The sequence below is a fragment of the Glycine max genome, chromosome 11, assembly GCF_000004515.6.
Source record: "Glycine max cultivar Williams 82 chromosome 11, Glycine_max_v4.0, whole genome shotgun sequence".
Classification (NCBI taxonomy): Eukaryota; Viridiplantae; Streptophyta; class Magnoliopsida; order Fabales; family Fabaceae; genus Glycine; species Glycine max.
Window position 1 is genome coordinate 2792651 of NC_038247.2, and position 26775 is coordinate 2819425.

General features: G+C 30.5%; 2 protein-coding genes across 2 annotated transcripts; one reads left to right on the forward strand and one right to left on the reverse strand.

Annotated features, from left to right (window-relative positions):
- Nucleotides 1-525: 525 nt before the first annotated feature.
- On the forward strand, nucleotides 526-3297 carry LOC100782248 (probable serine/threonine-protein kinase PBL19). The gene is made up of 4 exons (XM_003539075.5): nucleotides 526-1124; nucleotides 1669-1929; nucleotides 2366-2488; nucleotides 2742-3297. Exons 1-4 carry the CDS (start codon nucleotides 780-782, stop codon nucleotides 3111-3113), a joined length of 1101 nt encoding a protein of 366 aa, XP_003539123.1. The 5' UTR covers nucleotides 526-779; the 3' UTR covers nucleotides 3114-3297.
- A 2246-nt stretch (nucleotides 3298-5543) lies between these two features.
- Nucleotides 5544-9110, reverse strand: LOC100784912 (beta-amylase 3, chloroplastic). The gene is made up of 4 exons (XM_003539077.5): nucleotides 8504-9110; nucleotides 7336-7546; nucleotides 6886-6996; nucleotides 5544-6656 (listed from the first exon to the last, which is right to left on the reverse strand). Exons 1-4 carry the CDS (start codon nucleotides 9058-9060, stop codon nucleotides 5871-5873), a joined length of 1665 nt encoding a protein of 554 aa, XP_003539125.1. The 5' UTR covers nucleotides 9061-9110; the 3' UTR covers nucleotides 5544-5870.
- Nucleotides 9111-26775: the final 17665 nt, after the last annotated feature.

Below are 26775 nucleotides of genomic sequence, written 5' to 3' on the forward strand. Positions count from 1 at the left end.
GTGATTAAGAAAAAAAAACGAATTTTTATTTGACGATCAAAGTAAAGCAACTCCAGTTTATCTCATAAACAAACTATTATGATTTTTGGTTGTAGACGCCAAAGTATCTTACTATCTTCCAAGTTTGAAAGTCTTTTTTAGGCATTCAACGCTTAGCTTATATTATTATTATTATTAAAGTATATGCGGACCGACTTCATCTTCATGGGTCTCACTTCTGTCTTCATCATTCTAATTACTCTTTAGCAAAAAAATTTAACACGCTAATTACAGACTAATCTCTTATTTTCTTTTTGTAGAAATTACAATTACTATTCACTTAAAACATTTTGTTTCGAGTAGTCTGTGTAATCAAAATTTGAATTCAAGATTATTAATTAAGCTAAAATAATTTTTTCTTAATTATTTATAGTAAACTAATCTCTCACGATTTTAGAATCTATTTAAAAAATTATTTTATCCTAAAATACATTTTTAATATATACAAATTTTGAGAATTAAATTTCCATCATCCCTCAAGCCTGAACCAAAAAGGTTAACTTTTTAGCCGTTAATCCTCCGTATAGACGCGGGTTCCCACGCGACTTTTTTTCTTTTGAAGTCTTGTTCTTCTCATCGTTCAATTTCCTTCACTTCACGGAACAAACCCTCATTAAAATTCGGGATTTCCGTTTCTTTCCACGTTCTTCATTTTCTCCGCTTCATTCATTACTTCATTTTGGAACATAATTGCTTCATCTTTCTGGACTGAGAAAATTCTGTAAGTTGATGATTAGAAGATGAATTGTTTCTTCTTGAAAAACAAATCAAAATCCGACGCAGAATTACCAAAGCGAAGGAAGAAGAAAAATCAGGTGGGGAATAATGGAGCAAGCAAGTCCTCCACCAGCTCGCCGCTACCATCGCCAAGGAGCATAAAAGAATTGTACAAAGAGAACGAACACAATTTCAGAATCTTCACTTTGCAAGAGCTGGTAGATGCAACACATGGCTTCAATAGGATGCTCAAGATTGGAGAAGGGGGATTCGGGAAAGTGTATAGGGGAACAATTAAACCTCACCCTGAAGATGGAGCTGATCCTATTGTCGTCGCAATTAAAAAACTTAACACGCGTGGCTTACAGGTATATATAATATATATACTCCCACCCTGTTTCACTAGCTTTCTCCTCTTTATTTTTGCTTTGTTAGTATTGCACATATAACTCAAGGATTGTTATTTCTGTTAGAATTACAAAAGTTTGTTACAGTTTGTTAGATCTTCTTGTTGCCGCATGTATTGGTCTAAATGTTCCATTCAGTTATTCCAGTGCTATCCATAAAGTAGTTTTCTCATTCTCAGTCCCCAGTAATTTGTGGATTTCATAACTATTTCTTGCTCCAGTGATTCTCGGACCCTTCATTTTGTTTAGATTAGAATAGTTGGAAGGATAACATGATTTTTTTCTTCCTACAAGTTAAATTCAGCTTCTGGAAACGCAAAATGAGAAACTTGTATAAATTACGTGTAACACTATAAGCTAATTATAACTCGTGAAAAAAGTTTATTTCATGGCTGTTAGGAACTGTATAATGCCTTCCAATTATGTTATGCTGTCTCTGAATTATGCCAACACTTGTACTTTACAAATATACCTGATTTCTCATGTTTGTCTTTTTTTTGTAAAGGGGCATAAAGAATGGCTTGCAGAAGTTCAATTTCTCAGCGTTGTTAACCACCCGAATTTGGTTAAGCTTCTGGGATACTGCTCCGTAGATAGTGAAAAAGGAATCCAACGGTTGTTGGTGTATGAGTTCATGTCTAACAGGAGTTTGGAAGATCATCTTTTCAGTCTTTCTTTACCTCATTTGCCTTGGAAAACAAGATTGCAAATCATGCTCGGTGCTGCTCAAGGATTACATTATCTACATAACGGATTGGAGGTTAAGGTACCTTGTAGTTGCGAAATGTTTCACATTTGTAATTGTAATTGATTATAGTATACTTTAAGGTAGTGGCACTAGTACTTAAAAACAACAGATTGATATTAAGTTTAATCTTTTTGGATCATACCTGTTGGATGTTTATAAAACATTCTGTTTGTGTCATAGTAGAACTATGGAACTAAAGAAACATACATACTATAGGAGATGTAAGCTTTTCGTCTAGGATCATGTCTTTTGCAGAACTAATATAATGTTGACCTTCTAATATAATATAATGCTACAGCTAACCCAACTTCCCTGATGGGAAGAATAAAATGGAAACCCAAATCATATAATAATGATTTACATGATGCTGAATATTCTTAATGCAAATTAGATATTCAGTTATCTGGTTTTAGTTTATAATCTTCTCTTGTTTTAATTTTTTTTTTATTGGAAGGTGATCTACAGAGATTTCAAATCTTCAAATGTGTTATTGGACAAGAAATTCCATCCCAAGCTTTCAGATTTCGGTCTTGCTAGGGAGGGCCCAACGGGTGATCAGACCCATGTATCTACTGCGGTAAGTTGAAGTCCTATAATAAATTTTCACTACTATTCAATTATATGACTTTTCACATATGCTATTATTCGTCACCATTCCAATTACTACATTTGGTCCCTTTGTTTGATGCATGACCAATCCCTAAAGCCGTAATTTAAGCAAGCATTTATTTATCTATTAATTATCTACAATCACACTCATCATTCTTGAAAGAAATAAGTATAAGCATTCTAATAATGTGTATATATTACACCAACTACTTCCTCATCAGGTAGTAGGGACACAAGGATATGCTGCTCCAGAGTATGTCGAAACAGGTCATCTCAAAATTCAGAGTGACATATGGAGTTTCGGTGTGGTACTTTATGAGATTCTCACAGGAAGGCGTGCTTTGAATAGAAACCGTCCAATAGGGGAAAAAAAGCTTATAGAGTGGGTTAAAAACTACCCTGCTAACAGTAGCAGATTCAGCACCATCATTGACCCTCGTCTCAAGAACCAATATTCTCTTGGTGCAGCTCGGAAAGTAGCCAAGTTGGCAGATAGCTGCTTGAAGAAGAATCCTGAAGATAGACCATCCATGAGTCAGATAGTGGAAAGCTTGAAGCAAGCATTGCAGGATTCAGAAACCAAAAACGCTTAGCGCAATATGACTTCTAAATCGGTCCCAAGTGGTAAATAGATGCAGCTTGAGAATGATTTTTGTAATTAGTTTGATTCATCACCACAAAGCCAAGTCCCCTGTACGGTCTTCAGTCTACGTTTTGTTTGTAGAAACTTTTCTATAAGTACCTTGTTAATGGTAAAATTTACACTTATCCATGAAAGAAATATATTTTTAGATCAGCAAAGGAAAATTTCACTAAATGATTCTATTAAAAAATAAATATTTAAAGATGAGACATAAGATTTATTCTCAATTGTGAGTTCTTTTTAATTAAACAAACAAGTTTATAATTTTTAAATTATCAGATAATTGTTTAATACTTAATACATATAATAATAATAATTTCATTAAAAACATCCATTTTTATTACAATAAATAGTATTTTATAAGATTATTTGTAAGGCAACTCAATAATAGTATTTTTAATTTAAAGATTACTTTTATAATAATTTTGATTTCGATAGTAAATCTTTAGTCAATTTGGATGGTAGACATTGTCGGTGTTCTCGATTCAAAGATTACTTTTATAATATTTATAAACTTCTACTGACAATCAAATTATATGATTTCGACATGTGTATAAAGATAAACTTCTACTGACAATCAAATTATATGATTTCGACATGTGTATAAAGACATTCCTAAATATATTGATCTAATGTTATTAAATATCTTCGTATAACTTCTATATAACCGCTCGAACTGATTTTTTTTTAATTTGAAATAACCTTTTAGTGCATTCAACCTCTTGAATTATGTTTTCTATATTAATCACTTTCAAATACACTCTTTTATTTTTTTTGAAACAAATTCATCAAAATTATATATAAGTTCTATAATTTAGACTAATTTTATATAATAAAGGTAACACTAGAAGATCATATAAGAATAAACTAGGTTTGGCTTCTCAAAATTGAAAAGTAAAGGGTAAGATTATTTTAACTTATAGAGTAAACTCAGTTTATTTTTTTCCCCTCTTATTCATGCTTAAGGAGAAATTTCTCAAAATAGAATTGAATATTGGCTTTTATTTTTACAAAAATAATCAATATTAGTGGAAGTGCAATGGGTCTAACTGTATCTACAAATCTATCCGGAAGTTCATAGGAACCTTGTAGCATGTTTAAAAGTATGAGCTTGGAGTTAAAATCTCTTATAGAATATATTCATAACTGTGTACTCTCCAATTTTGTTCTTTTCGCTTGAAACTAATGTCCCAAAGTATAAAAGAAAGTATACCATTGAAAAAGTACATTCCAATTGTAAATTACCACCTCCTGATTTCTAACGAGCGGTGTAAGTGCCGTTGCTACTGGCTGAAATCTTCAGAGTTGCGTAGTTTATTCTTTTCAACATTGTATTATAGTCAAGGAAAAGTTTTAAAAGTGATTTCTGACAAAATTATGTTAATGTTTCCTCTTCCTGAGATTGGCACGTGGGTGGTGCTTGTCAATAGAACTATTGTCGGAAAAGTTTGAAACAATTCGCAAAAATTCAAAATTGTCTAGCTAGTGCGATGTGATCCCAAATATAGTATGCATTGTCTACGAGATTGAATTTTGATTACCTAGAGAAAAAAAAAACACTCAATCATTATACATTATTATAGGTATTTTATGAGTGTTTTTTAAATAAAAAAAATCAGAGTTTCATCTTAATAAATTATATTGTAAAAATTAACAAAATGAATATCTAATTTTAATGAAATTATAATTTTCTAAATACTCTTGAAGAACGGATTGAAAGAAATTTCCAGGATTTTAGTAGAGTGACCTTAATAAATGATGTTTGACTAAATTATGTTAAAGTTTCATGTTTGACTAATTGTCCCTAGCTAGTTAGTGATGACTGAACTACATAGTGATAATTTTCACACTTTGCTATAACCCTTCCTATACGTTCTGTCAATGACTTAACAAATACGTTCAAAAGAAGACTTTGAACTAGACCGTCAATCAGGCATTTACTTGAATGCAACCAAGAATGAAAAAATGCCACACCTCGCAGAGCCTCGCGGCCACAAAATTTATAGATAATTCTTGTTCAGAATGCTATTTATGGATACGAGTAATCAAGAGTTCAAAAATGATTTTTTTAAAAAGGAGTTCAAAAATGATTAAAATAATTGCAAAGTGGATTTTGCTGAGAACTTTGTTATTACTAAGATTATCCTGTCAAAAATGATTAAAATAATTATTATCATTGTCAGCGCTGAGACTGAGTGTGTTACAAAAAGGAGAGAGGTTAAACTTAACCACATTAAGAAAGAGATTGAACTTTATTTTCTTTTTGCTAATCTTAATTTATTGTACTATTTTTTGCGCTTCTTCCTTCACCTAGTAAGTAATATATTCTCCTTGCTTTTGCTTAAAGATTGTTAGCTAGGAATTGGATGCTGAAATGCCATTGGAATAATCAAATTATATGGAAAGATTTTTCATTTTTCTCTTTAAAGAGTTTGAACATATGATTGGAACAAATTAACAAACGAATTCATGTGAAATACCACATAAGATCAATTTGCGGGAATTAACCGCACAGCACTTATTGGATTTCTAACATGAAATAAAACAATATTTTTCCTAATGATCTCAGGGTTTGGTCTAGAATACGCCATTTTCCTTGCGTATACCCATCATAATTCTATCTCTTTTTCTCTTCTATAAAACTATGATGCTTTTAACTTAACTAGACAGTATACACAGTGACCCCTCCACATGATGCTATACTTATTCACACAAGAGCAACCTCTTGAGCTTGCTCTTGCTGCTTCTGAATTCCTGTGATGTGTCCAACATAAAGATGAGTCCCACAAGAATCAGATTGAGGAAGCCTTTGTCTCTTTCCACCTTCAGACATGCATTTCACAAACTCCACAAAGTGCCTCCAATTGTCTCCCTCAAACAACCTCCTATTCATTCTCAGATAAGTGAATGCAGCCAATCCAGAACCAGAGTTACTTGTTGACAGAACTTGAGAAAATGCACCTGCATCATATCTCTCAAGTGCATTCTCCCCAGCAAGTTCTGCTCCTGCTGTTCTGGCTGCCATCTTCACTTGATGAACCAACCCCTCAGGGGAACAATGCTCATGTTGCTCTCTGTCCCTCATTTCCATGCAGGTGAAGTTTAACACAACTCCATGTTTTGCCACCATTTGTGCTATTGGTAGGTATCCATCGCGAAACCGCGTGTTGTAGTAGCCTGCAGTTAGTTCAGCCGCGTGTGACCTAGTCTTGTAGTGCCAATGAATTCCAGCTACTTTGGCAGATAGTTTCACCCCACATGAGTTGAATATGCCTTTGGCTGATACAAGGATTTTCTCACCATGTTCAACAAGTTTGGTGGAGTACCAGTCAAGGAAGAATTGTCCATATTCTGTGTTCCATGTACCTTCCCTTTTGAAAAATCCAGTGTCTTCAGGAAATTGGTTGTATTGGCCTGAGTCATGTGGTCCACTTTTCCCCCACTCTTTCTTCCCAATGGCCTCAGTTGATGCTTCCAAGGAAGCTCTCATATACTGTATGACAAACGAGTCCTTTTAGTAAAACACACAGGAAACCCAAAAAGGAGAAAATTCACTTCTAGATATTTTGAAATTTGTCATATTTGAGATGTATTTGTTATCACAAAGCTCGAGATTTTAGGGGTCCAATTGTTATGGAGCATGTGTGACATTAGCATGCTTTTACACCGTGTTTGAAAAATAGTGCAAATTTATGACTTCAATTTTTTTTTTTTTACAATACCTTGTCATAGCACTGGAATTCTCCAATTCCCGGAAACCTCCATGTTCCATTGCTTTCTGGATAAGACGGATATCTCAGCTCCCCACAAGGACCCATCCCCACTTGAATTTCCTGCAAATAAATTAGGGCTTAATATCTGTCAACAAATGCATCAATTTCTACTTTATTATTATCAATTAAAAGTGCTTCCCCTCCATTCCACTTAAAACTAGTCCATTATATTTGATTATTTATGCACATATGGTTGAAAATTCAAGGGTGAATTAAAGGACAAATTCTAGTTCCATGATTTGATATTATTGATTAGTCATAATCGGGATGCTATGTGTGGTTGTTAATGTAGTCAATGCAATTAAGATCGTTGTTATCTTAAAATTTGAGCTAAGTTTCTTCCATACTCTGTCCACTAATTAACCCCAAAGTTGAAGCACAAGTTGGTGTGTTACTTACAATGATAACACTGCCCAAATAGTCTCTGAATCTGTGACGGAAGCTCCTCATGTAATCAGAGTAGACTTGAAGGGGAGTCCTTCCTCGCAGAACAGGCATTGAATCACAGCCCAATGAGATGTACTCAGGATTCCTCCTCCCTGATCTGTCTGTGTAAACCATCTCAGGGTTCTTTCTGATTTCTTCCAACACCCATGGAGGTAGAGGAATGCTGGAAAAAAAAAAACTCAATTAAAAACAAAATTAATCCCCAATTTTTTTATTTATAAATGCAAAACAAGCAATATGCTATATTATCATAAATAAACTAAATTGCGTGATTGATATCATTCGAAATTAATCCCCAACTAAATTACTAGTTCGCTTGATTTTAAATAAATATTCATAAGTTTGGTTCTAGGTTGAAAAAATAATTTTAGAGGAGAGTTGTTTTCAAATTAAAACAACTTTTAATAAATTTTGCTTTGATTCAATAAAAAAATTTCACTACTAATTTTCTTTTAAAATAAAAAAACTCATATTTATCACCATATTTCGGCTCTTACACCATAATGGGATTTTTTTTTTTTAAATTACGAGGGAATAAATGTTACTTTGAAGTACAATTTTATTATAAAGAAATTGTGTTTCAAAAGTATAATTTTATTTTTTAGAAAATTATTACACTAAATCATATATGCACATCCGATTTCAGCTTTTTAATTTTTTTATTATTAGGAAAAGTTGAAATCGTAGTTTAAGATACGATTTCAACGTGTTTTTTTAACATATGTATTTTTTAATTATATTTTACATATAAATTCATTAGAAAAAATTAAAATTATATTTTAACATATGATTTTAATTCTTAGAGAAAAAAATAATATTTTAAACAAATAAAAAATAAAATCATACTTTAATACATGATTTTTTTATTATAAAATTATATATCAAAGTACATTATCTATTTTCATAATTCTTAAAAAAATTACCTATTATTATGATAATTTTTTAAAAATTTGATCATTTCCGTAATTAACCCCATATTTCATAATCAATTATAATAAAAATCAATTTCATTAGAAATCAATTCTACAATAGCCCATCCAAAATCAATCTAAGACCAAGACTATGCTTTTTCTTTCTCAACATCAAAATTAAATAAGTTAAAATGAGTAGTGTATGATACCTGCAACAGTCTCCAACATTTCCTCCACACTGATGGAAAGACATGACAACCTGAAGCTTCAAGCCATGCCTTTGAACCATCTGCACAAGTTCAGCATAGGCTTCCCAATTATACTTCAAGGGTCCCTCTTTTTCCACCAAACCCCACCAAGCATCCACCATCACTCCTTCCACTCCCGCACTCTTCAGTGCCATCAAACTAGCATTCATTGCTCTCGGCTTATTCAAAGTCCCTCCCATTGTTACAGTGTCCAACGGAAGCATCACAAACACGGGAACTCTCATTGAATCATTGTGGCTATGTGCAACCGATGGCGCGTGAACCTTCTCCCTTTTCTCGTTTATCATCGTTACTTCGGAGTTGAAGTTGTTGTTTTTGTTCTTGTTGTTGTCTCCTGTGACATGTGTTTGTTGCATGGAACTCTTTGCTCTAAGACGGAAAGATGGGTTGGCTTTTGCAAAGTTAAACACTTTGGTGGGAACCTCGTCATCGGGTTTTTGGAGTTTGGTTTCTTTCTGGCTGGCGAGGGAAATTGAAGAGCGAAGTGTTAAAGCCATTTTTTTTTCTGTGTCTGTGTTTGATACGGAGGGAGAAAATATATTGGAAGTGTTCAAGTGCTAGATGGTTTATTTATGAACTAAAAAGCAAAGCCTCTTTTGGGAATCGATAGTGACACACTTGGGTAGGTCCCATATCGAAAAGTGGAAAAAGTGCAAGAAAATCAACACTAGCTGGCTGTGTATGGGACGTGCTTACGTGGTTCCACCTCTTCCATTCTTATCCAAACAAAAATCACGTAGGATTTCAGTTGAGGAAGAAGTTAAACGTGCATCAAGTTTGTAGTAGATTTGTGTAATAAAAAAGAATGAGAAAGGAAAAATTAGAGAGAGTAGCTAATAGCGTGTGTTTGCTTACAGGTTATCGTAAAGAGAAGCACCTAATGTTGCGGAAGGTACGAGTGTTCTGATTCGATTTTATTAAAAAGTCATTCGAATTAAAATTAAAAAATATATGCAATTTAATTTTCATTTAAAATAAAATTTAAATCAAATCAAATTAATATTTTACTATTTGATGCATTTAATTTTTTTTTATTCAACCATTATTTTATTAAAATTTATATATTTTCTTTTCAACTTTTAAACTAAGTTACATTTAAAAAATTACTAGCAATAATCTAAGAAACATATTAATATGCTAAATCTTTTAAAATAAAAACTTATCAAATTTTGATCAATTTTAAAAGAAAGATGTTCTTAAAAAAATCATCTGAAAAAAATGAAATGTATTGTATAAATTTTTATATATAATATTATAAAATTCAAGTAAAATAATACTAAAATAATATAAATACTAATATTTAGTATAAGTGGTATAATTTTGTTTAATTTTAAAAATACAAATCAGAAATGAAATCAAATCGATTGATTTTAAAAAAATCATCCAAGTAAATTAAAAAAATGATTTAATTCGATTTTTTATTTTCTTTTAAAGATTTTTAATTTGAATGGATTTGAATTTAAATATCTCATGAAAGCTATAAAGAGAAGCACTTAATAAATTGACACGGATCAAATTGGCAGGACGTGTTATGTGTATCCAAATATATGCAGATTGAAGTGATGTGTTGAGCAGGAAGAGAAAAGCAAAAATGAGGTCAAAATATGATGGAAGAGAAATTAAATGTAAATTTAAACTATTTTTTTATAATAATTTTTAGTCAACAACACTTACGCACCTATGAGAGGACAAGTTTTATGTGTTTTTTTTTTAATCCAAATTAAAAATGATATTAGAAAATTTATGATGCTCACATTCCCTACTCAAAATTCTTGGAAAAGATTTAGGTTGTTAAGTTTAAAGAAAATGATATATAAAAATATAATTTTTATCTTTCCATTTTTTTAAATATATGATTTTAGTTCTCCTATTTTTTTAGTTAAGAAATTTGGTTCTTCAATTTAAAAAATTCATAATTTTAGTTCTTTTATTTTCTAATTGAGACATTTTGTCCTTCACTTTTAAAAAATTTATCATTTTAGTTTCATTGGTTAATTTTAAATTTGTTGACTATGTATTTTTTAAAATAAATTAAACATGTTAATAATTAAATAAATTTTTAAAAAATTGTCATGTGTATAATAAGCAAATACACATTTACACAATACATAGATCAAAGTTTGAAATTGATCATAAGAACTAAAATTGTGAAATTTTAAAAATAGAAATGAAATATCTCAATCAAAAAATGAGAAATAAAATGTTTTAATTAAAAAATAAGAAAGTAAAAGTATAAATTTAAGAAAATACGAAAGACAAAAGTTTTATTTTAACATATCCTAAACTACACTTTAAACTTTAATTCTGTATTAATTAATCTTTAAAAAAATTCTCATTTGCAAATAGAACCATAAACTTCCTTAAAGATTTTTTTTGCACCTAAAGACTTTAATTTCAATTTCAACTTCAACTTAAAATACACTCCATTTAAAAAATAGTCTATTAAGAGTTATACTACTAACAAAGAAGAAATCTCAATCATTTATTTATTTTAAATCCCAATCATTTATTAGTTTTATTTTTACAAATTGAGGTGTAGAAATTGCCATTATTTGATAGTTGTTTCTAAAAACTAATTTTTATTTAAAAAAATGGTTGAAAACAAGAAAACATGTAGAAAAGAAAATAAGGAAAAATATACTCTAAAGCTAAATATGCCAAGAAATTTAATTTGTTCATTCTCTCTAAAATCATTTTAAATTAGTATTTAACGAATAGTCTCCCCTTACTTTGGAAAATGGGCATTGGTGAATTTGAACCTTTGAATGAATATTGGTATTTTGAATTATAACTTGAACCCTTAATCTCTTTTATTTTTGTCCCCATTTTTCTGTCCTTTTTATTTCAGATCACTAGACTAAACTGAAGGTTGAACAACATGGAGACTGGGATATTATTCACTAACTGAAAACAAAAAGATCCAATTTTCAAGTCCTCTGCTAAAGAAGGTGCTCAACTTGGGGGGAAAAAAATTTTGCCTTAGTGATTGCTATTTTCAATCTTTGAGTTTGATAAGATGTTTTTTTATAAGCTTGAGTTTGATAAGATAAAATGAATAATACAAATGAAGCTGAGAGTTTACAAATTATCCATTTTAATCCAAATTAATGAAATTGCTCATAAGGAAATCATAGACAGGTGAAAGATTTCCTGTGTTGCAAACAGTAAAAAAATGCCTGAGCATCTAAATTTTCTACTTGAATTCTCCTTTTCTTCTATTATGGAAATTTGTTAATGATAATTGATGAGTGGTTTTGTATTGACTTACAAAGATAAACTCTACAAAGTGAGCAAGTTAGTTGTTGATTTATGATTTATGCCTTGTCCTGTAAATTCGTGGGTGAAAATATCTCATAATTTGAATATTCCCTTGGTTCTGATTTAATTTTGCACCATTGCTTAAGATAAGAAAGGCCGGAGGTCCATTTTGTGGCTCGGGGGAAGTCTTCCCTTTCATTATTACTCTTGGACCGTTCTTTCTACCAGTTTTTGAACAACCCTATTCTGAAAAGAAAAACACTGTTCAGCTTTCACACTGTTTCTGTTTTCTAAGTTAACAAGATAATAATTATGTTAATTTGCTTGAATAGAACACACTCCTACATACTAATAGTATTCTCTTTAAGATAGCGTCGAAAGATGAAAAATTAATTGCCTTATTAGTAATGCATATTTAAAATTTTGAAATTACTGTGTCAAATTAATTATTGTGTAAAAAACTGTTGTGCAATTTTCAGCAATATATCAACATATTGACCTCTGTGTGAATATAGAAGTTTTCTTTCATTTTGTTCAAGTATGATTCCAACATATTTGTCATATAGGTGAACAACATTTGTCATGTTTTGTTGATTTCAAAATTTTAAATTGTTAGTTTAATAAAAAAAATAAAAAAAATTGAGGTTTTGTTTATATGCCCGATCCATGTTCCTCTTTCCCATTATTTCTGCTTACTACTAAGATTTGTTGTTTTTTTTTGTAAGGCGAGTGGGAGTGTGACTGTGTGAGAAATAAGAAGATATGGTTTCGTTTCCTCCACAAAATTGTAGTGGTAGGCCTATCATGGGACACAACTCATCTATGTATCCTCTTCCAAAGATAGGGTACAAAACATGAAAATAGTTGAAGGATTCTTGTTCATCTATTTCTGGGTAAGAAGACCAATAATTTCTCTATCTGACTTTTGGGCCTTTCATTGTTGCTTCTAATGCCGGTGCATTATTATTTATTAACAATAGCTTCTCTCATTCAAATCTGAATTTCTTTTATTAAAAAAATATTAGTTTATTAGTTTTTGTTACTAAAAAAATTCAAATATGTAACATTTTATCTTTTTTTTTTCTCTTCACCGTTAATTCAATCTTATATCTCTTTTTTTAACATGTATCTTTTTCCTGTACCCGAGTAATATATTCAAAACCAACTAAACAAAAAACATTGAATCTTATATATATATATATATATATATATATATATATATATATATATATATATATATATATATATATATATTCTCTTCAAGTGGTTGATAACTGTATTTCCCACCCCGTAAGTTCTGTGACTAATGCGATTACACCATGCAATCCCCTCTTCAATATCAATATCACATGAAATTAGGTTGAGCTGATTGACTACTTTTCTAATAACATCATAACGAGAGCTGTTTAATGAATTGTTTAACCAAAAAATATTATTTTAATATATGATTTTGAATTGATTAAAATTAAATAGACTTGCTTATATAAATAATTATGACTTAGTTGTTTAACTTTATGTTAAATATAAAAGCGAAAAATAGAATATCTGTGAGTTAAAATAATTCATTAAAAAGAAAGTTAATTGAGTTACTTAAAATTGAGATGACATAAATTAAATTGCTTATATGAATACCATTAAAAATGCTCTAACTCATCACTGATCTAGGAAAATCGAATCACACTTTACAAATTACAATCGATGATTACATCATTTAAAAATATTTGTATCTCCAAAAATATAAATAGTTTAATTTTTATACATTGTGAATGCAAAATTATTTTTTATAATAAATAATTATAAAAGGCATTGAAAACTTTATTTTATCTTTTAAAATATTAAAATTAATAATAAGTGTTTAAAATTAGTTGAAGGTTGCATTGAAGTGGTTGGAAAAAAATATTGAAAGATACATTCATAATTATTTACTATTGTTACTTAAAAGGTCCATTTGTATTGTAAAGAACTAAAGTAACACTTATTTTATAGAAGGGTGAATATTTAAAAATAGAAGAAAAAGAGAATATAATTTAAACATTTCTCTCAAGAAAGGAAATTTTGTTTTAGGGCGGGAATTCTAACATGGTGGCCCAATATTATAGTCTCTTTCCCGGAATGTATACCTGTCTTTCTACTAAAAACCTAGTTTCATTGTCACCATGCATGGATTAGGACAGAGCAAGAGAAAAATCTCATTTGAAGTTTTGCACATTTCTTATTAACTTCTACTTTCGTGGAACACGATCTGTAATTAAGTACTAGCTAACAATGTTAAAGACCCCCCACTTCCACCATTTTTGTAAGTTTTTTTTTTTTTCTTTTCTTGTGGTTCAACATGGAGCATTTTTTTTCTGCACTTTGTTGCATTCTGTACCATGTGGGATGCTAATCCCTTCCCGGTAGACCCAACACCTATTGATATTAAAAATTTAATTAAAAGAAAACAAGTAATCTTTTTAAGTATTTTAAAATCTTTTAAGAAATATTACTCTCGAGTCTCGATAAACAATAAAATAAAAATAAAAAAAAACTCCTGAAGGCTGCAATCATATACGTACCCCAAAAAAACAATCCAAACAAAACCCCTCCCTTCTTTTCTATCACCCAGTATTTTACGCATTTCGCTTATTGATCAACATCTTGGTTACTTGGTATATGGTTGTTCTGCATATATTAGTTATATAAGTCATTCAACACGGCTTCTATCTATTCATGACATGTCAGAAACTATTTATTCGATATTTCGACCAATGTAAAATGTACATAAAATCAATAGGGGATGCTGCCGATGGTAAGGTTTCTGCATTAATTCCTAACTTCCTAAGTATGATAAATTAGCATTGATATTCATGTAAAATCCAATTAATCAGAGTACGTTTAAAAAATATCTGGAGTCTGCATAGATATTTTCATGGGACAGTAGCATTTGGAACTCAAGTCCGTGGAAGTTTACGAGGGAAACGCACTTTTATGATACGGTGATGTATCTCTCGTTGTCGTGCATATGTCCCACTCCAGTCTCCAAGTTTTCGCAAGCCAACAAGATCGCCCTGATATTTACTCCTTTTTTTTTAAGTCAAAATAATAAAATTTAATATTGGATAAAATAACTTAACCTCGCTATTCACTAATCTCTCTCTATATATATTGCTAATACCTTTTATATTTGAAAAAACAAAAGTATAGCTGTGTATGGACCAAGCCTTTTTTGTTCACATTTATGGGACAACGCTAAACGTGACTAATAAAACAACATGGGCCAGGTTTTGTCAGAATGGAGCCCTAAACATGCCTGAAAAATGCTGAAAACGTCAATAGGATCAACTTGCATTGGGTTGGACCTTGCTTTTCTACAGTGTGTGAAATCCAATTCAGTGTAATCTAATCCGTGTTAAAAGCTTCGAATTATATTAAGAAAGTTCATTGAATTCCATTAATTTGAAAAATGCCACAAGTCCACCTGAATCAATTAAATTAATTCAACTATCAATTCCATTTTATTTAAAACTAAACCAATTTTCAGTTAAAAATTAAAAATACACAGGGTTAACTTCATGACCTGAACTGAGGTTGATTGAGCAAATTAATACAAAATTACAAACAAGTTATAAAATTAGGGTTATTCTTATAAAATTCGATACCTTATTTCATTCGCATAATAGATATTTATGCAAATAGATAGACGATAATAAGAAAATCTAAGAAACTCTAACTCCATAAATATTTACAATACCCGATCCTCAAAAAATCGATTCCATATTTAAAAAAATTAATTATATTAGGATAAATATAATCAAATGAATAATAGACATTTTACCAAAAAAAAAAAAGACGTTCATAGAATAATGATCTTCTTAACTAACTAAAAATAAATACAAATCAGTAGTCATCTTTGCGTGTCAAGTGCCAGGGACCACATGGTTTTGCACACTGGTCTATAATTTCTAGTCACAAATCTTATCGCGCAGAGTAGGTGATGCATAAGATACTTGTCTAAATGGGAAATTATTGTTTGGAACAACTTAGACATTATAAGCCATTATATTAGGAATAACATCTTGGAGTAGTGGTTTGGTTTCCCGACAGAAATGGATCCAATAGTTGTATATATATTTAGATATATGCTTGCTTTTATATATCCTGAATCAATTCATGATAATAAAAAAAATTTCCATTGTTTAAAAATTAGATCTGAAAGTAATAATGTGAAGAGAATATTTACTAAGTTTCAAAACAAAGAATTTTCTTTTTCTTATGAGGTCATTGATCATGAATAATATTTCTTTTCCGTTCACTGAAATGCCAGTTAAATAATAAATTATTTATAGAAGAAAACTACAAAGTATATATTTTGTTTTCAGTCATATTTATATATAAAAAGGAAAGATCTATTTAATTCTTTTAGTGTTATTCCCTTATTTTCACTATTTATTTTCTTAAAATTTCGTAATTATAATAAATAATTAATCTTAATTATTCGATTTAAAAAAATAATGAAAATGAAAAATAATTTTAAAAGAATTACAGTAATCCAACTTCTTTAATCCAACTTCTTTAAATTTTTTTGTTTGTTTTTTTAGGAGGAAATATTTATCATTTCTACCTAAGCACATCATTTTTGTGTGGGTGAAAATGACAAATTAGAAAAAGGCAACCAAAGGAGGCAATCCAAATGAGTTTAATTAAAAGGCACACATTCAAAAAGTTAAGCACATCTCATCATATTCCGGTCCCATACCCCTAAATCCTTGAACAGTTACAACCAAACTTGTAAGGGAAAGAAAATGTCTAGCTTCGTTCATTATCAAATATCAATAATCATTACTATGGTTAATTAATAAATGATATAAGATATAACTTTACCTTTTTTTCCTTCCTTTGTCTTTGTCCATTAATGGTCACGGGCGTAGTTGGGGTTTGTGGTATCAACTATCAAGTCAAAGTTAGGGCGGTATATGTTTGGAAATTCCTAATTCCTAATTAACACGTTATCGACCAATTCCAAAAGGGATTCAAGTCGCAAATTATATAAACAATAAATGTCAATCGCAACTTAAGCTTTCATAAGTGCTTTTTTAAATTATTTTCTCCACCAAATCCAAAATGGTGACAATGGCAACAGGCTTTTTCTCAGTTGTAGTCTTGCAAATGTAGTGATCGATAGATCACACATTCACACATTTTTCAGCATATATATCATCTATGTTGGAAGTTTACCAAACGGCAATTGTTTATATTGTGTTCACGTTCCGTAGTGGATTGTGGTTTGTGGGTTTGATGTAAGCTCGATCATGCTTTATGTATCTTCCCAAGATAGCTTATATTGGGTAGGTTGTGATTTGGAGGTTAAAGGAGAGATAATACAAGCTCAATATATTATCTTGCGCTGTAATTTTATTTCTATTAGAAAAATATAATGGAGAAATAAGGATTAAATTCTAGACATACTAGTTAATCAGAGTTTTTTTTATGTCATAAATTAACTACATTTCAAAATCTTAAATTATTAAATACAAGTACATGAATAATTTATTCAGCAAAAGTACATAAATAATTTTTTGATATATCTTTCAGAATTTTTTTTATATATAACGGTATAAAATATTTTATATAATCATTTAATCATAATTTATTATGTATAATAAATTTATTAACTTTCAAAATAATTTAAATAATAATTTATAAATAAATAACGATATAAAATTATTGTATCTGATGAGTATATAGACATTAAACACTGTATCTTTAATGCGTATATTGTTTTGTGAGGTGCATTTAAAAGTTTGTAAATATATCATAGTGACTAACGCAGTTACGACAATCTAAGTATCTAACTTTTCAACAGAAAGTGAATTTCTTTTGTTGGAAGATTTTCTTGGTTAGCTCACTACCTTCGCCTTTTAATACATATTGCCAATGATACATAGGTGTGGCACTATTTAGACTTGATGTATGTATGCATGAATGCGTAACAAAAATGAAATATTAAACATTTTTAAAATGGTGGGTTTGGGGGTGGCGACTCCATTTATGGCCTTATGAGACGTTAAGTTGGGGAAGATTTTTCGATACTTGAGAAATATGAAATTTCGGGAATTATGATTTTTATTTAAAATATTAAATAAAAATACATAATGCAATTTCTTTGAAATATAAAAAAGTAGAAAGACTAGTAAAAAATGTTGAAAAAAGATATAGAATTATAATGTCCAGAAATGACTAAAATCTATCTGGTTAGTGATAAACATACTTAGAAATATTTACACACGTTTCATAATAATAAAAAATCATTTTTTATTTTAATTGAACTTTCTCAAATATATAAGTGCATGCTTTCTCAAAAAAAAAAATTATTCAGTAAGTATAAATATTAATATTAAAATTATTATCGATAAAAATTAAATATGAATCCAATTGCATATTTTTTAAAACACACATAGTAACTTGAATATTATAGTATCCTATTTTCTTAAAAAATAGCTAATTTATAAACTCTTAGTTAGTGGTGTTTATAAATTCTGTATTCATATAAAGGTTACTGCATATGTCCTACCTAGGTGGTGGAAATCAATGCACGCACCGAATCTCAATAAAAGCTTTTCTAGGATCACCATTTCCTTTGTAATCGGGTTTTGCATCCAAAATGCTTATTGAATTTCAAAGATTACGCGTCATAATTTTGAAGTTAGATGGTGCCTGAACAAATATTAAACGAGGATTAAAAAAAATAGAATCTGTAAAAGACGACACAATATCATATATGCGCTAATGCGCATGATATATTAGATGAAACTTATGAAAGTTTTCATATCAAAGTTTGATACAATATAAGGGTTTGTACAGGCCAGGAAAATGAATAATAAATGAATGAATTCGTATATAACATGCAGCAGTAAAAATCTTGAGCAAGGTTTAAAAAATAATTTGCCATATAATTTTGACTGCATTGTCAAAATAATTTTACATACTGTAAACATAATTGTGATATGTATTGCAACATAGCAGTCCCATTTATCTATAATTTCTCCTAATATCAAAGATCCCCATAAAATTGCAACTTGGACAATAATCACAATTTAAAACCATAGTTTTGATCTATGAATTTCTCTTCATAAAGCATGAATCTTGTTGAAGTGAGGGGCAAATCAAACACAGAAAAGAGACAACTTTGCTTCAGAAAATATTAGTTAACCATTTAAGTACTGAGTAGAGCGTTGCAAGAAGAGGAAAGTGCATGTACGCAACGATCGAATTACAATTACAACTAATTGAATAATTTAAAACCTTCAGAATCATGAAATCTAGCAACAAGCATAAAAATCGAGAGAATTTCAAATATGATTGAGTACTATATATATTGGGTTAACTTAACATTTCAAGACACTGCAAACCAATACAATAATTTGTCTACTTGCTCAAAGTTGAGTAAATTCCTTCGTAATGTGGGGTTGCCAAATTGTTGTTTGAATTCTAAGAATGTCCTGTGTGGACTCGGATAAGCCAGCTTTAAATGGAGCCTTCAGGTTGGAGTAATCTTAAGTTAACCATAATTCTCTATCCTTCTTACTACTTATTTTATTGTGCAATAGGGAATGGGAAGCCTTTTCCTGGCTGACCTTATCAGAGTCATTAATTAATAAATACAAACGTGCCAAATAAAACCATATTTGAGGCAAAAAGGCTAAACACGAAGGAGATAAACACGGGAAGAAAGATAAAAAGAACTTCGAGTTGGATTCAATCAGGCTATTGATTATCATTATATCTATTATGGAAAGTTATGTTTGTAAGTTTTCTAAAGGGTGCTTATTATAAAATCTTTATGAGATTTTTATATCACCGTTCACATTCTTATCAATCTATGACTAGATAGCTATTAGTATAACCGTGAGCAAGGATGGTCCAACCTATAGAGAGTGGCATTAAAATGAAATTGATTATAAAAGTTCATGGCTTTTATTGTAATTTCCATCTAGAATTTTAATCCAATTTTGTTTTTATAGAATTTCATTTCAAAATTAAAATCTGATAGTCTAGAAGGACTGAAAGAAAACCACCCCCCAATCTAATTGGGGTTGGTGAAATGGTGATCATGTGTCAACAACAGGGATGCCCTTTTGCACAACTAGCAATCTAAAAATGGCTAGAAACTTAAAGAAGAGAGTTAGGGGGAGATTTAGATCTGAAAATATTGAGATTAAAAAAGAAAAACTTGGATTCTAATTGTGCCAAAACCAAACTACGAGAATAAACATCAGTCCAGGAATCGTAAATGTACAATGATTTTGTTTTTGTTACTATATATAAAGTGAAATTTATACAGTTTGTTTTTGTCACCCATGGGAATCCCAAGTAGCATGTTAGGCACGGATGAAATTTATAATGCAGGAACAACCTTTGTTTCAGAAATAAAGCTAGTCATGTGCATTCTGCTATCCCCCTGATAATTGCAAAGACCAGGATTTCAGGTAATGCCGAATTCCTCCATTTCTAAGTTTGTCATCAGGAGGCAACTTGGGATTAGGGACCATCCAAGGAAATCTGACAACATCATCCCCATCTATTGGAATCCTCCGTTGAGGGGTTGGATTACAAAGGGGAATTCCTTGGCTACTTCTCTCTCTTTGGGGATATCTAACTCTTTGATTATAGCAATTGAAACCGCCAACAACAAAGGCTGGAATGTAATTCCTCTGTTGTTGTGAAAGCTTTTGAGAACTCGGACTTAGTGCCCTGCTTGATTAAAAATAGATGGTGTAATTGTATAGAATTGACTTCTTTTATGAGCTTTTTCTTAGGACATCTTTAGAGTGAAAAATACTTGTACAGATCTTCTTGCCAGTAAAAACTCTGTTTCTAACGGTTTCCGTTGGTGGAACTCGGTCCCTCAAATGGTAGTTTTAGAATTGAATAGGAATAGATATGATTTTACAAACTACAGTTTAGATATTGCTTAGGCTTGGTTTTGCCCCCCCTGCGTTTTTGTTCCTATCTTTTCTATTTATATGTATTTCAGGTTGGCTGTGTATGACTTATCAGTGTTGAGGGTGTCAATATAATTGAAATTTTCAACGTTACTTTGCCTCAGCTAACCTCTTTTCCCTTAAAAAAAAAATAAAAAAAGTAGCATGTTAGGCGTAGTTGGTATCAATTGTCATTTATCACCAATTGCGTAGTGACTGGAAAAGACAACATACACATGCATAAAAACGGAGCAAAAGTGTGGCAGAAAAGACAACTTGAATTCAATTAATTAGGAGCTATCAGTGGGTCGAGTGTTGGTGTGCCTCTGATTGTCTTATTGGTTTAGTCCATCGTCTATGTGAGCCGTAAATTTTGTTTTACCCTATTTGTTAATTTTTCTCTTACAGTACTTGAGTACTTTTTCTGCTTAACACACACACAAAAAAAAAAAAAACATAATTAGATCTGAAATAGTGAAGGATATCGTTATGTTAAATAATATTTAAGATAATTCTGATTAATATTAAAAATATATGAAAATTAGACTCCTTACCAAACGAATCACGCCAGTGGTTTTAGTAAAACTATTTGAAATTGGAACCAAGTAAGGTTTAGTATACATAAGAGATAGGGCATAAGCAATAGCAATTCAAAAAAGAAAGAAAGAAAATTCGAACGATAACCCTTTCCTTAATCCTTATCCATCCAACACCGACAAAAAACCTAAAAGTGAGAAGGGAGTGCTTTAATTTCATAGAGAAATTCTTGGACTTTTCACATGCAGGTTCCTAAGGCTAGAAAATCAGTACTTGAGAGAAAAGAAAAGGACACTAATATTTTCATGTTACGTGTTGGAGCCTGGAAGGAAGTTGGAGATACCAGCCATTAAGTTATTGTTTGTTTGCGAAATGGGTTTATTCTAACAAGAAAAGCAGTAAAAACCACGAGAGAAAGGCCTCTTTCTTTGGTGCGTTGTGATTTGCATGTGTGACTGACGCGTCAACGCTATTTAATGAAATAAGAGACAAGTTGGAATACTGTATAAGGAAAAGAAAAAATAGTAATAGTCTTTAAAAATAATAATAATAATAATAGTTTTACTTCACCTTTCTATATTTTTAAGTCATCTTACAATACATTTTCAATAATACTTTTTATTTCTTATTGTATCGTTTATCTTTTTTTTCTTTTTAAATTAAATTTGTTATGAGAATATAAAACAAGAAGAAAATTTTATCTATATTATATGCAACAAGATTATGTAATACTCTCTTTTTTTCTTCTAATTATGAGTTAAATAGAGAGAGTCTTGAATTATCATCTAACTTATCTGCAAGGCACAATAAGTTTAATTTTCTAAAACCAGAATTATAAATTTAAAAAAAAAACTTATAAGTTAGGAGATTAATTTGAAGCTCAAATTCGTACGCACTTCTGATATACTCCATGGATATGTTGTTTGATCAATATACCATCATCAAAATGTTTAGTGCCTAAAAAAATAACACCTAATTTAATCAAAGAAACCAAGGTTTGGCACGGATGCTTATATTGTTTTCAAACCTAAGAATAAAAGTTAAATAACTTAATTTGGAAAGTGACAATTCTCTTTAACTCTTTCTATCTTATCCTCCTCCCTCCCAAACCCTTTTCATCACTCCATGCGGAAGAACTAAAAACATAATGTATCGTTGAAATGACAAGATATGATATTCGTCTGGTATTTGAGCTTTGAAGGGCAATAGCAGCTTCCCTTGTTTGCATCCAAAGTCAGTATAATGCCAATTAACACCACAGTCATTCCAAAGAATGCCAACCCATGGCATGGCATGGCCTTTTTTATTGATTCCTTCCTTACCAATTATCAATCTTCCCCTAGCAGCACCTCTCTCTACTGGTCCCCATATAAGCCAATGATCACGATAGAAAACCTTTTAAGAGAGAGAATAATCTAACTATTATTTCGTCACTAATTAGGGTCATTTTTTTTATTTTTTTTGCTTCTAAGTGAGGACACAAAATCTTTATAATTCAAAGCAAAATAAAGGGTCGTGGGTGGGTCGTGCCTTGGGCTCTCTCACTAGTGGTTAGAGTGAAAAAGGTACCTTAGCTTTGCTTTGCTTGCTAGCTAGCTACAACCAAACCCATCACAATTTACAACATGGAACTCTCTAGTGTCTTTTAATGAAATAAATGGTTGGCTTGGCATCATAGTCGTGGTGCTAATAAGTAACAATCCTTAGCAGTACAAGTCGCTTTCTCTTGTACGTGTTCGCCCCTGAATTATTTTCCAACTTTCTACGTGTGACATAATTTGTTTGTTCACTAGAAACATTGAAAAGTGGCCGGAGAAAATCAAATTTAGATGGCGATCTTGCTCGTCGTTCCCGATATGCTTATCTGTTTGCATTTATATATGAAACTTTAACTCCATTTATTAATTTGAAACTAGCAAAGTTTGACTACTCATAGAATAAACCACTGTATATGCTATCAAACATTGTGTTTGTATAACTAATAGTACGAGGTATCAGAATTTTTTTCATTTTAAGTAAAACTAAAAAGGTAAAATAGTAAGAAAAAATTGAAATAATAAGACTAATCCAAATACACATTAATTTAGTTTTGATTTATGAGAAAATTGATGTAAATTAACATTCACTAAAGATCTAACGAGTATAGCTGAGCAGATAACACACTTAATTTATAAGAAAAAATCTTGTTTAATCTCGTCAAATAAAAAATAACATGTACTTATATGAGTAACTATAAAAAGAGTAAAATCATATTTGCACTAGTAAAAAAAACTACACTCTCATGTAATTACTTACTTTGTTCTTAATTATAAGATTTTTTTTCAACTAATTTGTGTCCCTTAAAAAAATAATTAATTTAATTAATCGTATTAAATATATTAATTATTTATATTATCATTCTAAAATTATTATTTTTTATTTTTCTATCAATTTAATTAGTTCTCATTAATATTTGAAGAAAGAATAATTAAATATAAATATGTATGAAAAAATAATTAATTCTTCTAAAAATTAAAAAAAGAATCGTATAAAACAGACAAATAAATTTATGAAAAGTTGTAACTATATAGGAAGGCAGTATAAGTTTTCATCTTTGTTAATTTTTAATAATAATCATCCTTCTCTCAAAAAAAAAAATAATAATCATCCTAAAACTCGGGAAAGGATCCTCTAGAGTATTAGTGAGTCAGTGACATTACCATTGCATGATATCCTAATTTTTCATTAAATTTCATCAATATTAATATAAAATGAAAGTTTTAAAATTAAACGATAAGATTATAAATGAACTAATCACATGTTGATATATATTTTAAACTAGAAGAAGTATTTGAAGAATGAAAAAGGAAAATAAGAGAATTGAAGGATCTAAATAAAAGCTGTGGCAATAATGAATGAATGTGAGGCAAGTAGGGTTGGATTCGATCGCAAAGGCAGAGAAACCCAGTACTGCCTCCTTCCCCACTCGATCTCTCATAAGTCGTTTTTGATTTGCCTTCTTCCTCTACCCATCTCTCTGCACACTGTCTGCGAGACTGCCACTATCAACATAAAAACCGGGAAGCCACAATACTTCTTGTGATTGCCATTATCACCATCAGAAACGGAAGGCAGTGCATGTACTAACGTACTACAGTATTAGCACATTGCCTCTTAAATTATAACATCACCGACGATACCCATTCTATACACTTACAATTTCATAAATAATTCGCTGACTATTTTTGAACCCTTTTTGAGGTGGACCAGTGGACAAGAGTCCTCATGCATTCGTTTGAGTCCATTCAGTATAATTTAATCGTGGAGTAGTATATGACACGCATGAATTGGAAAGTTATATTTATCACTCCCTCTCATTTTATTTGTCAATTTTAAAACATTTTTTCCTTATAAATGAGAGAAAAACTAATTCATATGAAAGATAAAAGAGATATTAGGAAGTTACAAAATATTTTTTTGTGAAATCTAAAATTTTAATTGTATTTCTTAATTTCTAATCAAATTTTAAGGAGTGTTTGGTTGGAGACTTTATCAAGCTAGTTTTTAAGAAATCTGAGTCTGAGAATGTTAAGTTTCTATGTTTAATAAGATAGTTTTGAACTTATCCCCAAAAATTTCTCGTGAGAGGGGGTGGATATCCGAGATTTCCATGTAAGAGTAAATGAATGATTCTTGACCTTCCTACATAATCTTCCAACTAATACTTTTACTTATTTTAGTTAAAACCCATTTGATTATTAAGACACGATAAAATAATATGATAAAATATAAGATAGTATAAAAGCATAATAAGTTATTATACTATCAAATATTTTATACATACGAGTAGTATCCAAGTATTATATATGCTATACTACTTAATGTTCAAAGTAAATCAAATAATATTAATATACCACACAATATTAAGATAAGACAACATTTCCTATTTTTACCAAAATTAATGCATAATACGAAAAACTTTAAAATTGAAAAAAAAATTGATTAACAATATAGGTCCGTTTTTTATTAAAATGTTAATGGGGATTCGAACCATAACTTTTCTTTTGTCCTCCTCACTTAATTTGATCCTTAAACTTCTCTTTTTAATCATAAAATTAATTTGATTACTCCTAACAAAACTCCATTGTTGTGTGTTGGACATCAAGTTCAACCTCTTGATTAAGTCCTTTAAGTTTAAATATATATCGATAAAAAAAGATATTAAATGTATTTGGATACATGTTTAATACACACGTACAATAGTGAAATCACGTTCAATACATGCATGCATTTAGTATTTATGCATAAGTATTAATTTATAACTTCTGTGAAACGCACATCAAGTTTAGCTGATTACTCATAACAAAATCAAATACTAACATTTTTACCATCTTTTTCCTATCTTCTTTCGACATCAACCTCTTTATTTATATAATAAATATATAATTTCACATAGGAAAACTTTGGATAGTGAAAAAGGGAAAGAAAGAGAATTATGGAATCAGCACAATAGCTTAATACACTACTAGAAAAATGGCTTTTTAAGACACGCGATTTACGACGGTTATTTGAGGAACCGCTTTAGAAAGTGGTGCGGTGGCATTTTTGTAATTATTGTGTAACAAATTTCATTTTACGACGCACTTTCTAAGGCGGTTATTGAAAACCGCCTTAGAATGTTATGTTTTATAAAATTTAAGCCGGTTTTTAGAAAAAAACCGTCGTAGTTGTAAAAACAAATAAGGGAAATTGCCTCACGGGTGTGCACGTTTCTGCTAGCTTTCGAGATTGCGCTGCTTTGAACCCTAGACCTTTGTGCTTGCTCCTTCGTTTTCTGCTTTGAATCCTAGACCTTTGTGTTTGAACCCTATTGATTTTCGCTTTCTGCTTGCATGAACCCTACTGATTTTCGGTTTCTGCTTGCTCCTTCTTCCATTGAAGCTCCTTCACCAAAACTGGCAAATCGGATGCAACCCTAATTGAATCCAAGCAAGCAGGGAAGGGGAGTATTATTATTTGATACGAAATACAAAGCTCTTCAAAACCCAAACAACAACCGTACTGCACAACTCCACCACTGTGCAATGTAAGCCTCCAAGCTTCTCTCTTTCTTTCGTTTCTCATCTGCTAGATCTATTCTTTTTCTTCCATTATATATGTCCTCACTTTTCAAATCTAGGGTTTCCAAATTTCGCAGCAATTTTTTTAATTTTTTTATTTAGGCCTTTCTTTTTTTAACCGATTGCGATAATTGACTGTTTAGCGCACGCTTGATTGCCACAGATTTTGTGTGGATCGAAACGTCATTTGGGGGTTCTCTTTGAATTTGATTGAAAAGTTAAATTTTTTTATAGATATTCTGCGAATTCAAGTTGGGGGTTTGTTGATTTCAAGCATTTTAGGTGTGACCCCTTTGGAGATTGGGATCATATCCAATGCTAGAATTTTCTTAGGGGTGTTTGTTAGCTGTTTTCCACT

Coding starts and splice junctions, on each gene's coding strand:
- LOC100782248 (XM_003539075.5), top strand. CDS start 780: ATGAATTGTTTCTTCTTGAAAAACAAATCAAAATCCGACGCAGAATTA. Junction 1,125..1,668: donor TTAACACGCGTGGCTTACAG/GTATATATAATA, acceptor TTTTTTGTAAAG/GGGCATAAAGAATGGCTTGC. Junction 1,930..2,365: donor ATAACGGATTGGAGGTTAAG/GTACCTTGTAGT, acceptor TTTTATTGGAAG/GTGATCTACAGAGATTTCAA.
- LOC100784912 (XM_003539077.5), bottom strand. CDS start 9,060: ATGGCTTTAACACTTCGCTCTTCAATTTCCCTCGCCAGCCAGAAAGAA. Junction 7,547..8,503: donor AATGTTGGAGACTGTTGCAG/GTATCATACACT, acceptor TTTTTTTTCCAG/CATTCCTCTACCTCCATGGG. Junction 6,997..7,335: donor ATTTGGGCAGTGTTATCATT/GTAAGTAACACA, acceptor ATTTATTTGCAG/GAAATTCAAGTGGGGATGGG.